At 48.9% G+C, this 17,349-nt stretch overlaps 6 protein-coding genes across 6 annotated transcripts; 3 read left to right on the top strand and 3 right to left on the bottom strand.

Moving 5' to 3' along the window:
* Positions 1-112: 112 nt before the first annotated feature.
* On the bottom strand, positions 113-1,348 carry N7446_002120 (polysaccharide biosynthesis domain-containing protein). Its single transcript, XM_058510869.1, has 5 exons — positions 1,222-1,348; positions 1,140-1,164; positions 727-1,045; positions 193-671; positions 113-131 (listed from the first exon to the last, which is right to left on the bottom strand). The coding sequence occupies exons 1-4, from the start codon at positions 1,264-1,266 to the stop codon at positions 614-616; spliced, it is 447 nt and encodes a 148-aa protein (XP_058376405.1). The 5' UTR covers positions 1,267-1,348; the 3' UTR covers positions 113-131; positions 193-613.
* Positions 1,349-1,470: 122 nt separating this feature from the next.
* On the bottom strand, positions 1,471-3,441 carry N7446_002119 (synembryn). The gene is made up of 5 exons (XM_058510868.1): positions 3,234-3,441; positions 3,086-3,160; positions 2,940-3,016; positions 1,765-2,882; positions 1,471-1,712 (listed from the first exon to the last, which is right to left on the bottom strand). Exons 1-5 carry the CDS (start codon positions 3,259-3,261, stop codon positions 1,613-1,615), a joined length of 1,398 nt encoding a protein of 465 aa, XP_058376404.1. The 5' UTR covers positions 3,262-3,441; the 3' UTR covers positions 1,471-1,612.
* Positions 3,442-3,946: 505 nt separating this feature from the next.
* On the top strand, positions 3,947-9,249 carry N7446_002118 (uncharacterized protein; the record flags this gene model as incomplete). The annotated part of the gene is made up of 4 exons (XM_058510867.1): positions 3,947-5,334; positions 5,370-6,882; positions 6,933-7,190; positions 7,243-9,249. 4 exons carry the CDS (start codon positions 3,947-3,949, stop codon positions 9,247-9,249), a joined length of 5,166 nt encoding a protein of 1,721 aa, XP_058376403.1.
* Positions 9,250-9,819: 570 nt separating this feature from the next.
* Positions 9,820-10,935, top strand: N7446_002117 (uncharacterized protein; the record flags this gene model as incomplete). The annotated part of the gene is made up of 1 exon (XM_058510866.1): positions 9,820-10,935. The coding sequence occupies one exon, from the start codon at positions 9,820-9,822 to the stop codon at positions 10,933-10,935; it is 1,116 nt and encodes a 371-aa protein (XP_058376402.1).
* Positions 10,936-12,365: 1,430 nt separating this feature from the next.
* Positions 12,366-13,542, top strand: N7446_002116 (D-hexose-6-phosphate mutarotase). Its single transcript, XM_058510865.1, has 3 exons — positions 12,366-12,643; positions 12,727-13,035; positions 13,099-13,542. The coding sequence occupies exons 1-3, from the start codon at positions 12,401-12,403 to the stop codon at positions 13,483-13,485; spliced, it is 939 nt and encodes a 312-aa protein (XP_058376401.1). The 5' UTR covers positions 12,366-12,400; the 3' UTR covers positions 13,486-13,542.
* A 1,723-nt stretch (positions 13,543-15,265) lies between these two features.
* Positions 15,266-17,022, bottom strand: N7446_002115 (putative choline transport protein; the record flags this gene model as incomplete). The annotated part of the gene is made up of 3 exons (XM_058510864.1): positions 15,266-16,107; positions 16,181-16,809; positions 16,859-17,022. The coding sequence occupies 3 exons, from the start codon at positions 17,020-17,022 to the stop codon at positions 15,266-15,268; spliced, it is 1,635 nt and encodes a 544-aa protein (XP_058376400.1).
* Between the last annotated feature and the right edge of the window lie 327 nt (positions 17,023-17,349).

Here is a 17,349-nt window from a genome sequence, read left to right as displayed (position 1 = left end):
TTGTTGCACAAAGATAACCCATCACTGTGGCAGAACAATATTAAGACATTGCCAAATGGGGTAACATTGATGGTCGCATTGAACAAAGACATCAATCTGCCCGATTCAGGTGGCTGAATGTATTCTTGGACCTGCATGGTTAGAACTGTAGTTAGTTTTCATCCTTTCTGGTTGTCTATATGAATGTCAAACCTGCACGAAGGTGTATATAGTGTCACGTTTGGTGCGGGATGGCCACCCAGAACGTCCGAGGCAGCATTATCACACTTGCGAACTGAGATAAGAAATAGATTTGAATCAATGAAAAGAATATTTTATTCTGGGTATATTGTGGACTCAAATGATGACGGTCAGTCCAAATCTCGAGGGACAGTATCAATCCACATAGGAATCGCGATGGTTCGATCAGAACCACATGTCTATGGGGTATGTCCACAATTCTATCGTAATCGACCCAAAGCCATGATACTGCAATGCACTGCCAGTAAATCAGAGCTTCGAGGCCGCTCATCATCCGTACCTCCAGAAAACCGGCAAATGCCGTCGGCCAACCAGCCCGGATGTGGAACCATTCTCGAATTTAAGAAGGGCGGGAACAATGCGGGCTCTACAATCAGGAGCTGGCCTTCTGGGCCTTCTCGTAGATCCAGTCGTTGAGACCGGCGCGGTTTCTATTCAACGTCAATTTCTGTGCGTGGGACTCCCAAAGCTCAGTCCGGAACTCACCTGGCGATCTCAACAGCGTAGAACTGCATGCGCACACCGAAAATGGTGGTGTCCTGGTCATACTCGGCATCCGCACGGGTGCGGATGATTGTGCCAAAGTTGAAGTCGTCGATCTTCTCCCACTGCATCATCCAGTTGCGCCACTTCTCCTTGCCGGCCTTGCTCTTCATCTGGTCCTCGTTGAGTTCACCGGCGGGGTCGAAATCGGGGAAGGCTTCCATGAACGACTCGTAGATCTCGTTGTCCTGCTTGGTCAAGCGGAGCTGCGAGCCCTTAACCTTCTCCAGGATAGCCCAGTATGTCATAAGATGCTCCACCGCTGTATGGGACGAAATGTTAACGTTGACACTTCCAAATACGACACTCCGCTCATATAATCGGAGATACGGGGTTCGAATCGAGCTGCGACGGACCTTTCACGGCGAACTGCTTCTCCATCTGTTGCAATTGTTAGCGATCAGCGATCAGCAAATCTATACGGGGGCGGGGTCGTACATCCTCCAGGTTCTCCGCCTCCTCGGGGTTGAATGGCTTCGACATTTTGGCGGCAGGGTATAGAACAGTTCACTCGAAAAAAAGCGCACAAACAAAGAGTGATGTCAAGGAGGGAAATCAAAGTGGGAGTGCTGCCCCGCGCACATAATTTTTTTTTGACGGGCGGAGGCTGCCCTCTCCGCCTTGCATAACGTCATTCCGCCCGGCTGCATCTAGTAGGTTCCAATATATCTTTTACTCTCATGCTTACAGAGATATTTGTTATTGGTTTGTCCCAGATGGACTGCAAATATTTGGATGCATGCATGCTATGACATGAGGTAATATGACATGAGCTAAAAGCAAAATTCAGCTGCCATGTGACAGTGTTCTATTAGGGGGTGTTTATCGTTCAATCACTATCAGCATCATCTGGCAATTCCTCGAACCTCCCTTCATGAAGAGCCTGAGTCACTGGGTTCTCGACATTGAGAAGACCATTCGCCCTTGCCCTGCATTTGTCAGCGGTGTTTCGTGTCACTGGGCATCCTATGGTAGACCTACCTCTCAAACAGCACAAACAGTCGTTCTGCCTCTCGTTCCTTCTCCTCCATAGTCATTGGTGGGCCCTCATCCTTAGGCTCAGCAGCCCATCTCTGCCCAGTAATAGGGTTGAGTTGTGCATCTGGGCCGTGATTGGTTGCATATGCTTCGCTAGCATTCTGCGGCATCTCGATACCCCGGGCTGCCAGGAATCCTGCAGCGAAGCCGTATCCAATATTCTTGGTAAGTTTCTCGGCGTCTTTGTCGGAGAGGACAAACATCAGTTCAGAGATCGCAACCTTGAGATTAGCGTGGTGGCTAGTCGAGAGTTTCAGCAGCCTTGAAGAAAGGGTGTCAGACTGTCCAATTGGGAGGCTTCGGTCACTGTTCTCAGGCAGAAGAAGCCATTGCATGTACTTGCGGGGTCCATCGGGTGCAACTTCATGAATGGTTATAAGTAAATATAGCAGCGGGACTGCCTTGCTTTCCAGCTCCTCCGGGCTGTATAATGACACGGCCTGATCCAATATCTTGATCAATTTGTCCACGTTGCAGTTTTGGTCAAATGTCGGGAAAAGTGGGCTGCTCTCAAATGCCTTGCCTTTCTTTTCTTCCAGGTCAAGGATGGACAATGCATTGAGGAGGCCGCCAAGTAATCCATCTAGAGGCTTAGACGGAATATCGATGCGACTGATGATCTTCAAAATGTGAGGGATAGAAGGGGAGAAGGTGGCAGCAAGATCAAAGAGTTTTGACACGTTGTATATCAACTTGAGGGTGTCCGTCAGAGCCAGCTCGTCCATTTGTGACAATGGGGTCCTTCCTGACTTAGGGAATTGTTTCGCATGACGCCCAAGTTGATAGTTGATATTATCTCCCAATGCGTGGTTTTTGATCAAGTCTTCAAAGTCCATTGTCGTATTGTAGGTTGCATAAAATAGGATCCGACTTGTCACCATCTCGTCTTCTGAGTTATCGGTCTTTAGCTTGTCGGCTAGCTTTCCACCGTACCCTGTGTCCACAAATAGCTGTCGCATTTTCGCATCAAGCAACAAGGCATTGGCAACACAGCGCAAGGCCGCACGTCGCACATCAGGGGATTCCCCTTCAACTCCATATCGCACCAATATGTTTATCCCCTGGTGAGACAATTAGTCTCATTCTGACTGACGATGAATATATCCGTATTGCCATACGTTCTGCGAGTAGATCGGCTCTGCGCTGGTAGGGTTCGTGCCGTGCTGCCGCAATTGGAGGAGAGTTTGGACTCTTTCTGTCACAGGAGATTCTGGTTAGAATCGAATCGAACCATCGGCGCTTAATGTAATAGGTCAGGACTCGCCCTCTGTTGTCAAGTTCTTCTCTTTTAGGTCTCTCTCGAGAGATTTGATCAACTGCACCACCTGCTGCAGCTTCGCTGCACCCGCCGGAGTATCCAGTCAGCGAACCTGCAACCCTAGAGGTGTTGAATAGGTCTGATTCCGGCATACCTGCTCCTTGCAACTGGAGGGAGTTCATGGTGATCTGCGCGCCTGTATCTGCAAGTCGCGCGCCGAGGGTCGTGGTCGGTAGGGGATGTGGGACGTGTTTCGTTCCAAACTTCGAAGGATCTGCTATCGTATAAGCGCAGGGAAAATACCACTGCGATCAAATGATCTCCACGCGAAAACGAGAAAAGGAGACAGGGGAAACTTTGACGCGGGGAAAGGTTGGGCGCAAATCGTCATAAAATTGTTGGTACCGCAAAGCCCCCCACTTGAGCTTTTTTTTTTTTGGCTTCTTCAGATCTTCAATTTGTACAGAATTAAAGTCAATTTAATCTTGAGGTCAAAGCAAGAAAGATATGGAGTGTCTACAATAGGATTTAGAGTCTGCAAAGACTACGCGAATACTGTACTCCGCATGCGCCACGAATACATGCGGTCCTTTATACCTTCTGCTTTGCAGCATTCTAGAAGCAAGCATTACTTTGTCAGAGCATCTATATCCACAGGTTGTTGCAATATCACCTTGACATTGAAGAAGTATAGACCAGAGCGCGTGAAGTGGGTGCCTCGTCGCCTCAGGCGCCTCACTTTACGTGCATCGCGACCGCGCCGGAACTTAGTTTTCTCGGCCCTTCAACAGTGTCATGGACAGGCTTTGACTGCACAGCAATGGTCCTTGACTTCCTCTCTCTTTTCATTTCCTTTTGATCTCCAACATGGTGGAGATCCTCTCGGCTCGTCCGCCTACACCTCCAAGGACAGCTTCACGATTTGTTGACGAAAACCGAGCCGAGTCAGCTGTTCAAACCCCCAAGGAGTCGCCCTTCGCGGCATTTGGGTCTGTTGAGGCTGTTCCCTCGAGCCGGAGCTCTAAACGTGTGAATTTCTCGCCATGGCCCAAGTACATCAAGCCGCCGACGTTTACTAGTGCCTCAAAATCGGTTCCTGATCTCAAATCCAACCCTCCGTCGACCGGTTCCAAACCCGCGAAATCGATCCTCAAGGCCACACAGTCCCCAATTCCAGTTTGGTCACCCAATGTCGATACCTTCACCACAGAGTCACTCGCCATGCTACTCGAATCGGTCATTCAACAACTCGCAGGCGAGTCACTGAGCTCGCGACTCGATGCCTACATGCAATTTTTTGGAGCACTTCGGACATATGATGGACTTCCCACAGGTCAAGATATTGCCGAGAAATTAAATCTTGTCACAGAGTTCATTCAGCGTGATGTCAATCGAGACCTGGCGAACGGCGGACCTATGGACACAAATCTTGCCAACCAGGCTTTGAAGCTGTCGGCTGCGTTTGTCTGGCACGCCGATATCTCAACTCAGCTTTCAGATGACTTCAAGACCTTTTTGGTGGATCACTCCATCAATTGTCTTCACGAGGCCAAAGTTCCCAAATCTGTGTTGTCTCACTATATGTCCATTATGTCTACCCAGAACTTCGGCCCCAAGATCATGACAAACGCTCGCATCACACGTCTTCTTACAGTACTCCAGGACATCACCAAAAGCATTCCTGGCAACGCAATTGTCTCCCATCGATTGAACATATACCAACGCCTCCTTAGCCAAGCCAAGTCAGGTTTCATCACCCAGACACACTTGTGGATCGAACACCTAATATTTGGTCTACTTCATCATTTGAAGGACACCAGGTCAAAGGCAATTGCCCTTGGCTTTCAGATAACCGCGGAATCTGGCCCGAATCCTATATTGTCGAAGAATATAAGGGATCTTTTCGACCGGACACTCGAGCATGACCGGAAACTAGTCACAGAGATCCGCGAGCGTATGACTCGAATGATGTCGTCTGTGGAGAGCGGCGTCCATGTTCCTCAGATTTGGAGCATCATCATTTTACTGCTCAGGAGCAAAAGATGGAACCTGGAACAGTGGGATTATTTTAAGGAATGGGTTCTGGTACTGCAAAAATGCTTCAACTGTAGCGAACCTGCCATCAAAGCACAGGCAATTGTCGGTTGGAATCGATTTATCTTTGCTGTCGGTCCCAACGACACGACAAGTCGCTCATTGCTCAAAATGCTGGGCAAGCCAGTCCTCTCGCAATTCGACCGCAAGAAGAGCGACAAGTCTGGATCCCCCCAACTCAGCTTGCCCTGACCAGCTATCACAACTTGTTATACTACACTTTCCGCCCTTCGGCTTCCAACGAGCATCTTGATATTATATGGGAGGAATATGTCCTTGCGCCTTCTTCGGGCATCTTTTCGACTGTCCCCGCTCTCTCTGACTGTCTATCTCGCATCTTAACAAACCTGCTGTGGAGCACACAGGCTAAGATTTGGATCGAAGGTCGAATCAACGACACTAACAAAATTGAAGCCGAAGAACTTCCTGCAGCCGATAGTCGTTGGGTGCGATCAAGAATCTCAACGATTTTAAATGTTTTTGAAAATTTGTTCAAATCCTCGGTTTGGGTTGACAATGCAATTGAAGAATCACACATTGCTATGGCCTGGATTAATCTGTCCAGCGCCTTGTCGCTTGCCTCGAGCAAAGAAATTACACCCTCCGGGGAATCGATGCAAGCTGTGGCCGCTGTCCTTGGCTTGTTGCATCGTCTTTGGGCTGCCGGGCCATCTTCTTTGAACGCTGTCGGGGATGACAGCATGAGCCTTTTCTTCGACAGGTTCCGCTTCCTATCGACGACGATGATTGTTGCTCTTGGTGGGATTCCATTCACCGAGAAGCTTCTCTTAAGAAGTACAGATGAAACATTCCAGACTGCCACCACTCCAACACCTCGCCATCCCAGTCCAGGCACCAATCTAAATAGCCCTATTCTTCATCTTCTCCGGACAATCACCAGCATTACAAAAACAGTATCACCAACGCAATCCTATGCACGCCTGGTCATGGGTACCATCGAAGCTGCCTGTAATAGCAGAATCTCCCGCGGATCTCGTCTTGAGCTTTTGCGACAGTGTGCAGAATTAAGCACTGCAGAAACCAACATTATCCCACAAGCGCCCCAGTTGTCGGAAGTCGTCTGGAAATCGGCTGCGCAAGCGGCTGCGAACGCCCTGCGATCGTTCCCTATCGAATCCGCTCGTGAGCGCGACGGGTCTGTATCCCGTGACTATGAAAATGCCATCAGAATCCTATCGTTCGGTCTGGTTTTCACTACTGCCTTCCAAGACTGGTCTCATTTGCTTGATTCATTCGTCCATGTGGTTCGAACGGAAAAGGGAAACCAAGCAATTGCCACCATGATTGTGGAGCCCATGGCTGAACAACTCATGCGTCTTCCAGCTGGTGATACGTATCTACCCTCGACCTCACTCTTCAGCCACTCTTTGTCCATTCCGTTCCTGCAAGGCACTGGACTCGGTATCGCACGTGATGGAATTCAGTCAGTCGGCCATTCTCTCTTCCCTCATAAACTCCTCGAGTCGATTTCTCGTACTTTATGTGGTGCATATGACCATTTCGAGGCCCCTGGGGCACCCGGTCTTGCAGAATTTATCGAAGCCTTGACGTCCTTTTTGGGATCTGGCATTCCGCAATTTCGGTCTCAGCTTCTCCAAAGTCTTGAGTCACCACTGAGTATTTGGCTGGAAGACGAGTCATACAAGATTAACGTCAACCACGGTGTTGATAGCAGGATTATAACTGCGGTATGTATCCAAGCAGATCCCAAAAAGATCATGTACTGACTTCAATCTAGTGTCGTGCCCTTTCTTCTGCAGCAGTCAACATCATACAAGCATCAATTACTGATGATCCTTTATCCGTGGGCAAGTTCCAGGCGACATTTTGCGCTGGTTTGAAGTCGTCGCACAATTCAATCAGCAAGAGGTTTGTTGAGCTCTGGCATTTGAACTTTGACTTGCAGCCTACTGTCTGCCCGGGCGTTATTCTGGAAGCTGTGTGGACTGCCGAATCCGAGCTTCAGAGCATCGTCCCGCAGTTAGATGGTGATCAGGTACTGTCAATACTTTTGTGCAAATTGGCATCCTATATTAACGTTGTTGCAGGACACTGAAATGCTGCCTCCGCCTGCACCGGAAAGGATTGATCTGCATAAAGGCCACCTTGGGACAAATCAAGACACCCTTAATTCATCTCCTGTGATACGGACACAGGACCCAACTGCTTCGAGTGGGGTGAATGAGCCCCAATTGCCCAACAACTTCCAACTTGGAGTTCCGGACACGGAGATCTTTGAGCGTGCTTCTGTGGCCAAAAAGCGTCGAAATCGTCGTGAAGTATTTTCGATGATCGAATCCATCCAGTCCTCCTCGCCCGCCAACACTCCTCGGAGATTAGGCTTCAACACTCCCCCTCATTTGCGCCGGCTGCAGTCATCTGAATCAGCATCCGAAACTCCATTAACGCCCACTCTAGCGCCAACCGAGAATGAAGAAGGATTCATTGGATCATCCCCCACGCCGGCGACACGGGATCCAACGCCTGCCGTGAACTCCGACGCTCCTGTGCCTGCAGTCCAGGAATCCAATGCGACCCAGGGAACAGATCCTCCATCCTCTCCTCCTGAGATCCATTCTCGAAGCCCAAGTCCTTCAAAGAGTCGGAAGCCATCACGAAGCGCGCGGCGAAGGGCTGCAAAGGCTGCAAAGGCTCTGGCAGGCACTTCAGGCAAACAATCCACCGTCAATAGTCCGGCTACTTCTCGACTTGCGACAGAGAATAGCAACGATACATCAATGGTTGGTTCTCATGATCAAGACAAGGAAAATACCGACGCTACCCCTCGACCAAATGCAACAACTCCCAGCAGACGTCTTCGATCTGGATTGAGTAAAGCATCACCCACTTCTCAGGACCCTTCCCATGCTGCACCACTTGATCCTCACGAAACTCCTGTTCAAAAACCTTCTCGCAAGAGCAAATCAAACTCGAGTTCCAAAAAGAAAAAGAAGCAAGGAAGTCCCCAGCCTGCGGCGGAAAAAAACCAAGAAACCACCGACCCGCCTCCTGACCCCAATCTTCCCGATGCCTTTATGGACTCGAGTGAGGAAGTTGACACACAAATCGCATCTCAGCTTGAACAAGATTTGGAGTTCGCTGTTGACATGGATGGCAAGCCTCAAAGCAAGCGCTCAGACACCTCTTCCCAGCAGTCAGCCGCAAGAAAGAGAAAGCGTGTTGAAGAAGAGCCTCCCGCATCAAAGAGAAATGAACGTCGTCGCTCAACGCGACTGACCACTGGAAAGGATTCTGACGGTGTGGCAGAGGAGCTGGATGATTCTCGCTCCCAGGGATCTACTGTTACTGAACAGGCTGAACCAGTCTCATCTCCAACTGCCACTCGCCGATCTACTCGGAATTCTCAGCGCAAAGCCGAGGGAAATTCTCCTGCAGAATTTGTCCCTGCTCCTCAAAAATCTGTTGCGGAGCAGCCACCAGAAGATGCAGAGACCCCTAGGCCTTCTAAGCGGTCGCGCAAATCACTCCGCCTCGAGGACCAGGCTCCCTCCTCTGCTGTGGGACTGGGTGTTTCCCGCGATGTCATTTCCGATAAACACATACGCAAGACGCGGTCTCGGCAAAATGTATCTCAGCCTGCTGCAGTTTCTTCCGAAGTATCGGGCCACGTTCAAATCCAGAATGGTGATCAAGACATGGTTCCTGAGAGCATTGTGGCTGAAGACCAAGCTGTAGAACACAGCACCGGTCTTGTTTCTACCGAGGAGGCAACAGACACTCAAATGAGTGAAGCTGGCCAAACTATTGAGCCTGCTCCAACCGTCACCAAAATGGAAATGAATGACGCGATCCCCCACCAGCAACCCAAGCAAACTACCAGTCTTGCCACTCCGGATACCCAAACAGAGAACACACCCACTGAGCCTCAAACACATATCAGGGAAGCAAACATCACCCAGTCTCTGAAGACCCTCTTAGGAGATATGAAACTGGCAACCCTAGACCCCAGTGCCATCCGCGAGGTCGATGATCTCCTCTTCCACATCCGTGTCGAATCACTTCGTGCATTAGATCGACACAACTCTTCAGCATAGCGATGGCGTTTACAGCGAAACCTTTTGTTGGATGTGATTTTTCTAATGGACACCGGCTCATCATTATTGCCCTGCATCTTACATATTTTTTCTAGTGGAAGCACTCCCCCACATATATGTTATCTTTATGAGATGCCTTCGGTCCCGTATCTCCTCTTTCCATCCCGGTGTACGTAACTTTTCTTCTGGCGCTTTCGGGGGCTTCTTCGATTATAATTTAAACCCCGAACAATCACTATGAACATGATCATTGATTGTACCTGGTCTCAATATACTCGAGTGGCGATACCCCTTAGTCAAATCGCCCTCTTCGCCTTTGCCACGAGTCTCAAAGGCAATGAAACTAATCTAATGGCCATATGAAGGAGATCCGACGGTATGGCTCTCTTGCTCTATTGTCATGATGACGCAGGCGCCACCCCTTCCTGTCCTTTATAGTTCACGCTTGGCAATATCAATCTGGATGATCAATGCCACGGCGCTTGTTATTATTGACCTAAATCACCTTTTCTTTGTAAAGACTGCTAGCTCAACCAAGGCCCGACAGCTACCAAGTAAACCACCATCACAATGGCCACACCAGGAACCCAATATATGATGCAAGCCGGCCTAGCAGCCGGCATGTCCGCCACACAAGGCTTCCACCCTCCGCACCCAAAGCCAGTGGATCCCCATCTCAGCGAACCAGTCGACATGCTCCCAGCCGGCCAGATGCCAACCTCGCAGAGCCGAATCGCTCTCCCCTGCGTCAACGGCAAGGTCGTGCTGATCCCATATATGAGTATCAGCACTTGGTCATGGGGCGACAAAGCAACCTTCAGTTACAACCCGACCCGAGACTTGCCACATATCCATTCAGCATGGCAAAAGCTCAAATCCGTCGGGCTGACCTTCGTAGACACAGCGCAGTCCTACAGTGACGGCGAGAGCGAGCTTATCTGTGGAACACTGTTCCAGGGCATGCCGCGGGATTCATTCGTCGTGCAAACCAAGTGGTTCTCAACGCCCGATATGACCAACACCCTCTTGCAATCCGGTGGGCCTAAGTCCAAGCTCCGAGATTCACTCGTTCGACTCCGATTGGACTACGTCGATATCTACCTCGTCCACGGCCCGATTCACCCTACCATTATCTCAAAAGTAGCCAAGGGGCTAGCGGATTGTGTAGAAGATGGCTTGACGCGTGCGGTTGGTGTCGCAAATCACAGTACCCACGAGATGATCAATATGGCCGACGAGCTTGCGACACACGGCATCCCGCTCGCTGTTTGCCAATGCGAGTACTCGGTCATCCGTCGCTTGCGGGAGGTTAGTGGCATGATTCGGGAATGCAAGAAGCGTAGCATCTGTTTCCAGGGTTTTGCTTCTCTCGCTGGGGTTCGTCTGTCCGGCAAGTATTCGCGTTTGAATGAGACTTCGCGGAGACGTCGCTTCAGCAGTTATCCAATGCATATGTTGGAGCCTACTATCGATGTGCTCAAGAGTATTGCTGGGGAGAGACGTGTGCCTGTTCCGGCTGTTGCGTTGAATTACTCTATCAACAAGGGTGTTGTTCCTTTGGTTGGGGTTCGTAATGCGGAGCAGGATATGCAGGCGCTTGGGTGGCGGCTGACGGAGGATGAGATGAAGCGGATTGAGGCCGTTAGTATCGAGGGACAGACTTCTTCATCGTTGCAGCATGGCTAGGCCATATTTGTATATATCTTAGTAAAAGTGTATAGTGTAAATCATCTGCTCTATAATCCAGCTCCTGAATGATTCCATATTGAGATCAATTCCACACTAAGTTAACGCTGTAGGGCAACGTATATACATGCCTCCAGGATTCAGGCCTTTGTAGTCCTTTAGTCCCTGCATGCCAGGTCCATGCAAGGTAAAACTCGCTTTTGATATCTGCGGCTGCCCAAAGGCATTCAAATGAAATTAACCATGTTCAATGCAGCATCTGTACACTCCTAAAATGATACTACTGAAAACCGATAGGCACAGTCAATATGCCCTGGACCTGATGGGACCGGATCTTCCTCAATGTCATAAACATGATATAAGTTATCCCGGGGCTTCTTTGGCCGTCTCGTCTCTTCCGTTGCACCTTATGTGAGTCGAAGAGCCACCTAGATACTCACTTTGTAGTGGCCCGTTGCCTTCATAATTCCATAGTTACAACTCCGCCATCTTTTTGACCGCAGGACCTTACCAGGATACAGCCGTGGTTGACAAGGCACCTTTCATGGCATATAGTGATGAGAGGCTGAGACTAGATACACTGCGCTTTCCCGCTAACGGCGTCAACGCTCCTTCCGTTCGAATGCGTATTGAAGAGTCTAACGGCAAATTTCGCTATATGGAATGCATCAATGCATATGCGGTTAACTTCCTGTCCGCATACAGCACTCTTTTGCTTCTTTCTTATGACGTTCATCTGGCTGCTCATGGCAATTTGCTCTTGGTTGTGACGGTTTCGTGGATAGCAGGAATAGAGACCAAAGCACTTCAGTTGTGTGTTGTCGACGCTCGATACGAGGAAATGGAGTATTGCTCGTTTACGGACGAAGATGTCAACAAGCCTGTGAGCAAATGCACTTATAGATGAGATGCGAATAGTACCCACCCCTGGAGAGATGTTGGTCAAGTCTAGCGCTCCTGGGTAGTGGACGTGATTACACCTACCCTATCGCCAGTTGCAGATAGGACGATTTCAATATCAGCATTCTTCAACTTGCAGTTCTTTGCCATTGCGTCTGTTGATAATATATAATGAACAACTCATGTATATGTTGTATATCTGGCCACCACAGTACCCTAAACCGCTCATTTGAACATGGTTAACAAGGTCGATAGCAAATAATACGCCTCCAAGGATTCATTGAATTGTTAAACGACTCGCTAAGTATATGGCACAATCACGTGATACGCACATATCAGCTGTAATCGGCCGTATTATCTATTATGAAGCCAATTCTAAGCGTAGAAGAGCGTGAATATCGAATTGACTGCATATGAGTATAAATATTTCGGTATAAAATGCATAGGAAGATCGGCATCCAGGCACGTTAAAAGTGGAACGCGAATCAAAACAGGCGGGGGCGCGATAAGATTCCCCGCCATAAGCCTCAGCTCTTCCTCCTTTATATCTTCACTCTCATCAACAATGGATCGTTCTAACAAGCCCTCCGCGATTGGAGTGGGTGCATCCCTCCCGCAGCCCACTCTGTCTATCAAGGACAACATCATCGAAGCTTCATTGCCCTCCGGTCAATCCGTTACCGTGCACCTGTACGGCGCTACCGTGACTTCATGGAAGACAAACGGCAAGGAGCAGCTGTTCGTGAGTGAAAAGGCCCATTTGGATGGCTCCAAGCCAATCCGTGGTGGTATTCCGCTCGTGTTCCCGGTATGTGATGTGCAATTACTCTCTTGTCGACCTAACTGCTAAGCGCCTTGCTTCATTCTACAGGTCTTCGGCCCTCCCCCCAGAACCACGCCACCTCTTCCCTACCTCAACATGGTTTCGCTCGTAACTCTAACTGGGAGTTCTTGGGCAAGTCGTCTTCGGAAGCGCCTGGAAGAGATGGTGATCAGACTGATCTCACTGTGAAGCTGGATTTCGGACTGTCGCACTCCATGCTGACCGAGGAGTTCCGTGAGGCGTGGCCTTATGAGTTCGGTCTGGTTTACAGTGTTACCCTTACAAAGGATACTCTGGAGACGGCATTGCAGGTCCGCAACGAAGGCAAACAGAACTTTGAGTTCCAGACACTGATGCACACATACCTTAACATCGCGGTAGGAGCTCCCTTTGAGTGCTAGTTTGTCTAATATCTTGCTAACTTAAATTTACACGAAAAGGACATCTCCGATATCCGCATTAAAAACCTCGAATCCAAGACCTACGTCGACAAGACCCTCAACGCCACCACCCACACCGAATCCTCCCCCGCTCTCGCCATTACCCAAGAAACTGATCGTGTTTACCAAAGTCTCGACCCAGCCGTTCCAATTGTCGTCTCCTCGGCTAAGGATGACCAACCTTTGTTCTCGATTACTCGGGAGGCTTTGAACGATGTTGTGGTCTGGAACCCTTGGATTGAAAAGGCCAAGGGCATGGCCGACTTTGGACCGGATGAGGCTTACAAGAACATGATCTGTGTGGAAGCTGGTTCCGTGTCTGGTTGGCAGACTCTTGAAGCTGGAGAAGCCTGGGAGGGTGCTCAGAGCATCAAGGCTCGACTGTAAACGCAGAGATATAGCATCTTCTGTTTGCAATTACTGTCTCTCTTTTCACACAATAGCTTATGACTTGAAGACTTCTATTTTGAATATCAAAACTGAATCGAATATTTCTATGATCATGATGTACCTCCATTTCTCTTACCCGTGATATATAACCTTGCGAAGTATGAACGAGTATTCTAAAGCGTAATCAACGAAGGAGTTAACAAAGACTTTAATGACAAACTTAACATAAATGAGGCTAGGGAGTATTTGAAAGATATTTCTCTTCTTTTTTAACTTGACTCTTTCTCTCTAACAGCGAGAAGATTTATCAGCTTTATCTATAAATCTGAGATTCTTCCCTCTTTTCTTCTTGATCAGTTTGCTTTTTGATCAACACCCATTGAACCACTCGTCGGATTGTGTTGACCATCAAAGCTTATCGTCTGCGACATCTGTGGGGAACACCCACCTGCTCTGTCGATGAATGATACCAAGTCAAATACTTTGCTTTGCTTTTGTGCATGGTTCGAACAAGCCCTGGGGCCCTAGAACGCAATATTCCCTCTGTCTGATGAGCCTGGCGGGAAATGCGAAGGTCTTAACAGTCCGGTCATACTCGTCCAGGCTGGCTGGAGCGGGTTGACAACCAACGGCGTTGTTTGACAAAACATGCGAGCCTTACACGCCGCGCGCGCTCAATTGCAAGAAAGACACCAAGTGGTTAGTTTGTATTATGGGAGCTCATTTCTACATGCTAACAAACTACCAGCTGGTGGACGTCGATCACAACGGGAATTGCAACATGAGACCCAGTCGAGCCCTGGTAGATGGCGATAGGATTGTCGAAGAATGCAGGCAAAACCACATGATTACGACACAATTATCTCCCGCCCTCTGGCGACACGCTACGTCGCTAAATTCATGCACCATCCTGGCCCCCTCACTCAGTTTCAGGCCGTCGAACAAGAGGACACTCAATTCGATGAAAGCCTGGCGGCTACTCACCAAGTAATTACACACCGACTGAGGAAAGAAAGAGCCTCAGCCAGCTATTCAATTACGACGCCTTATTCGCTGCTTTTGTACTGCGGGAATCAGGCGTACGGATAACAAGTTCTTGCTTCATTTTGACCGAATCGCCTGCGTAGCCATTACGATACTAGTTAGGCCCCAACTGGTTAACAGAACTTTGATTGATTGATTGAGCCCCGGTAGATGTACATACACGCTGCTATAAGTTAGACCAAATGCAGCACTTCCAACATATCATTTGCGATAATGCCCAATTGGTCATTGAGCACTGGTCTCCCGCCTTTCTACGATATGTTGATCCGTTCAATTTTTTAGGATATGACAATGTCCGCTCACGCTAATCTATAACATGGGTCATAATTCCTTTTATATCCCACCTTTGTATGAGCTGGGTGATCAATCCGAAGCACTCTAAAATGGGCAAAAAGAGGTGAAAAGAATCCGAAACAGGGCGAAAACAATGCATCAAGCGGTACACTCGCTTCGAGGCTTTCGTATAGAGACCGTCCAATGTTTCATGGCACTATGTACATATTTGTGACCACTATTGTACAAGTTAGTCCACGGTGCTAAGTTAAGATCAAGACCAAATACGACGCAGTCATAACCTGCTCCCCATCATATTCGTCAAACATATACACGCAATTCGTATAAGTACATAGGCCCTGATAAAGTAAGTAGACCAAACAATAAACAAGAAGTTAAAAAAAGCCCAATCAAGCAGCCACCCATTTTCCTCGTTTCCAACATCTCGTTATTCAGTTCGTCAGCCATGCTCAACACAACCAATGGGCGAGCCATCCACAACATCAATGAAAGATCGACGACCCTCCTTGCCCTCCTGGAATGCTGCCAACCGCTCAGCAGCCTCAAAGCTATAATGTGGACCGTGATACTGGCGTCTTCCACGGAATAACCACCACAAAGCAGTCAAAACCATCAACCCAACAATAATAACACTGGTATAGTTCATATTGTGAACAGTGGCAGGCAATACAAGTGGGAAGCAGAAGAAAACAACAGTAACAGAAATATACACCAAGGAAATAATGTTAACTGCCATGCCGAGCTTCTGCCCCATATAGAACGGCCCAGGAACCATATTTCGACGACCAGACAGGACATGCGGGAAGATAGCACCAAAGTAGGAGAGCGAGCTGAGCACAATGAATGACGAGATCAACGCCTGGAATGCTGTCGTGCTGCCGATGTATATACAACCCAGACAAGTCACAAGTGCACTCATGGCGACTGTTGCGCGGACCGGACAGTTCAGCGTTGGGTGAACTTGGGCAAAATAGCTTGCAAAGGGTGTCGCATTGTCTCGTGCTAGACTCCACCACATTCGACCACCTGTCACGAATGTGCCGATTAATGTAGGGAATGTTGCGAGAAATAACACGGCGATTAGGCCGATGGCACCTCCATTGGATCCGGTTGCTTGTCGGTAGATTTCGGCCGTTGGGAAGGATACGATATTGCTTGTGAAGACTGCGTCTAGATCTTGGATGGAGTAGAACAGTGCGATCAGGTAGACGAAGGATGTGATGAAGGCCGTGAGCATTTGTAGCATTATGCCTTGGGGGACCTTGGTTTCAGGCTTGGGGACTGAATTGCACTTGAAGTTAGCTGTGGTCCTTTCATTGAATTCGTCTTTCGTTTCTTCGAGCAAAAGACTTACCCTCTTCGGAGAGATGGCTGATACAGTCGGGCACTCCAACTGCAAATGCAGCGTTGAGCAGCCCAGTCATAAAGCAAACTCCGTCTGACCAGCCGCCTGTATTGTTGTGGTACTCAACCCACACCTGCTTACTGCTTGCGTGTTTCTTTGGCATCACTGCAAGGACGATAATAGTCGTGACAAGTCCACACATAGACAAAGTGAGAGCAACCCGGTTGATAAGAGGGATAAAGCGATTTCCCAGACAGACGATAACACAGCATGTCCAGTTGACAATCTGGAACACGATGAAGACTTGCCAAGCTTGCCATTTCACAGTCGTGTGATGGAGCAGATACATGGCCACGCCTTCATTCCCTAGCATCGAGCTCATTGAAGAGGCGGATAATAGCCAGGCGCAGGCATTTAGATATCCAGTGAAGAAGCCCGCTGTTTTGCCTCGGCTGCGACTTAGCACCGATGACCAGTAGTATACACCACCGGCGGAGGGCATTGACGAGGCTAGTTCGGCTAGCGATGCTGAAATCGCTGTATAAAAGACGCTGACGAGAATCAACCCGTAAAGAACGGCCATCGGGCCACCATTTTGGAGTGCTGCGACAATTGTACCTCCCGTTGAAGCCCAGGAACTTGTTCTCGTTAGTAAGTGAAATCCATCCTAAGAAACCGGTCGCATACTTCGCAATGACAATCCCCAAACTAGTCAAACTCCATAATCCAAAATTCCGAACCAGTTCTTGCTTGTGCCCAAGTGCTGACTCCAATCGAGCCTCATCAATAGCAGTATCGGTTTCTGTGAGCTTCTCGCCATCCCGAGGGATCTGTCGTGCGGTCACTGCCATGATGCCGTCCGTAATAGCGTATCAAGACGAATGTCAAGGAAAAGCGTCAAGCCATGACAAGACAAGGATAAAAAGAAAAGAGGGAAATGAAAAAGGAGGAAATAACACGCTACCCCACTAGGTTCAACAAAATCGTATAGGGTGCACAGAAGGCAGATCGGGCGAGTCGCAACCCCAGGAATGCTGTATGCGAGGGTCGATGCCCATATGGCCGCCACGTGCATGAATCCACGTAGAAATTTCACGAGCGAATGACTCGTCTACAATTATTTCCGAGAAGATTCTTCTCTATCCATGTCCGGGTTGAGAGGTACAATCCTGCCAGTT

Source organism: Penicillium canescens (assembly GCF_028828765.1).
Source record: "Penicillium canescens strain IBT 15451 chromosome Unknown utg000002l_segment0_segment0, whole genome shotgun sequence".
In the NCBI taxonomy this organism is placed as follows: domain Eukaryota; kingdom Fungi; phylum Ascomycota; class Eurotiomycetes; order Eurotiales; family Aspergillaceae; genus Penicillium; species Penicillium canescens.
Note: the sequence above shows the minus strand (reverse complement) of the source record. Positions and strands in the feature narration are given on the sequence as shown.

What these genes read in the sequence shown, in the direction of transcription:
- N7446_002120 (XM_058510869.1), bottom strand. Translation starts at nt 1,266, where the DNA reads ATGTCGAAGCCATTCAACCCCGAGGAGGCGGAGAACCTGGAGGAT. An exon ending in GAAGCAGTTCGCCGTGAAAG is followed by an intron (nt 1,046 to 1,139) that starts GTCCGTCGCAGC and finishes CGTCCCATACAG; the next exon opens with CGGTGGAGCATCTTATGACA. An exon ending in TACGCTGTTGAGATCGCCAG is followed by an intron (nt 672 to 726) that starts GTGAGTTCCGGA and finishes GACGTTGAATAG; the next exon opens with AAACCGCGCCGGTCTCAACG.
- N7446_002119 (XM_058510868.1), bottom strand. Translation starts at nt 3,261, where the DNA reads ATGAACTCCCTCCAGTTGCAAGGAGCAG. An exon ending in CCTCCAGTTGCAAGGAGCAG is followed by an intron (nt 3,161 to 3,233) that starts GTATGCCGGAAT and finishes CGGCGGGTGCAG; the next exon opens with CGAAGCTGCAGCAGGTGGTG. An exon ending in AGCCGATCTACTCGCAGAAC is followed by an intron (nt 2,883 to 2,939) that starts GTATGGCAATAC and finishes TTGTCTCACCAG; the next exon opens with GGGATAAACATATTGGTGCG.
- N7446_002116 (XM_058510865.1), top strand. Translation starts at nt 12,401, where the DNA reads ATGGATCGTTCTAACAAGCCCTCCGCGATTGGAGTGGGTGCATCCCTC. An exon ending in GTATTCCGCTCGTGTTCCCG is followed by an intron (nt 12,644 to 12,726) that starts GTATGTGATGTG and finishes CCCTCCCCCCAG; the next exon opens with AACCACGCCACCTCTTCCCT. An exon ending in ACACATACCTTAACATCGCG is followed by an intron (nt 13,036 to 13,098) that starts GTAGGAGCTCCC and finishes TTACACGAAAAG; the next exon opens with GACATCTCCGATATCCGCAT.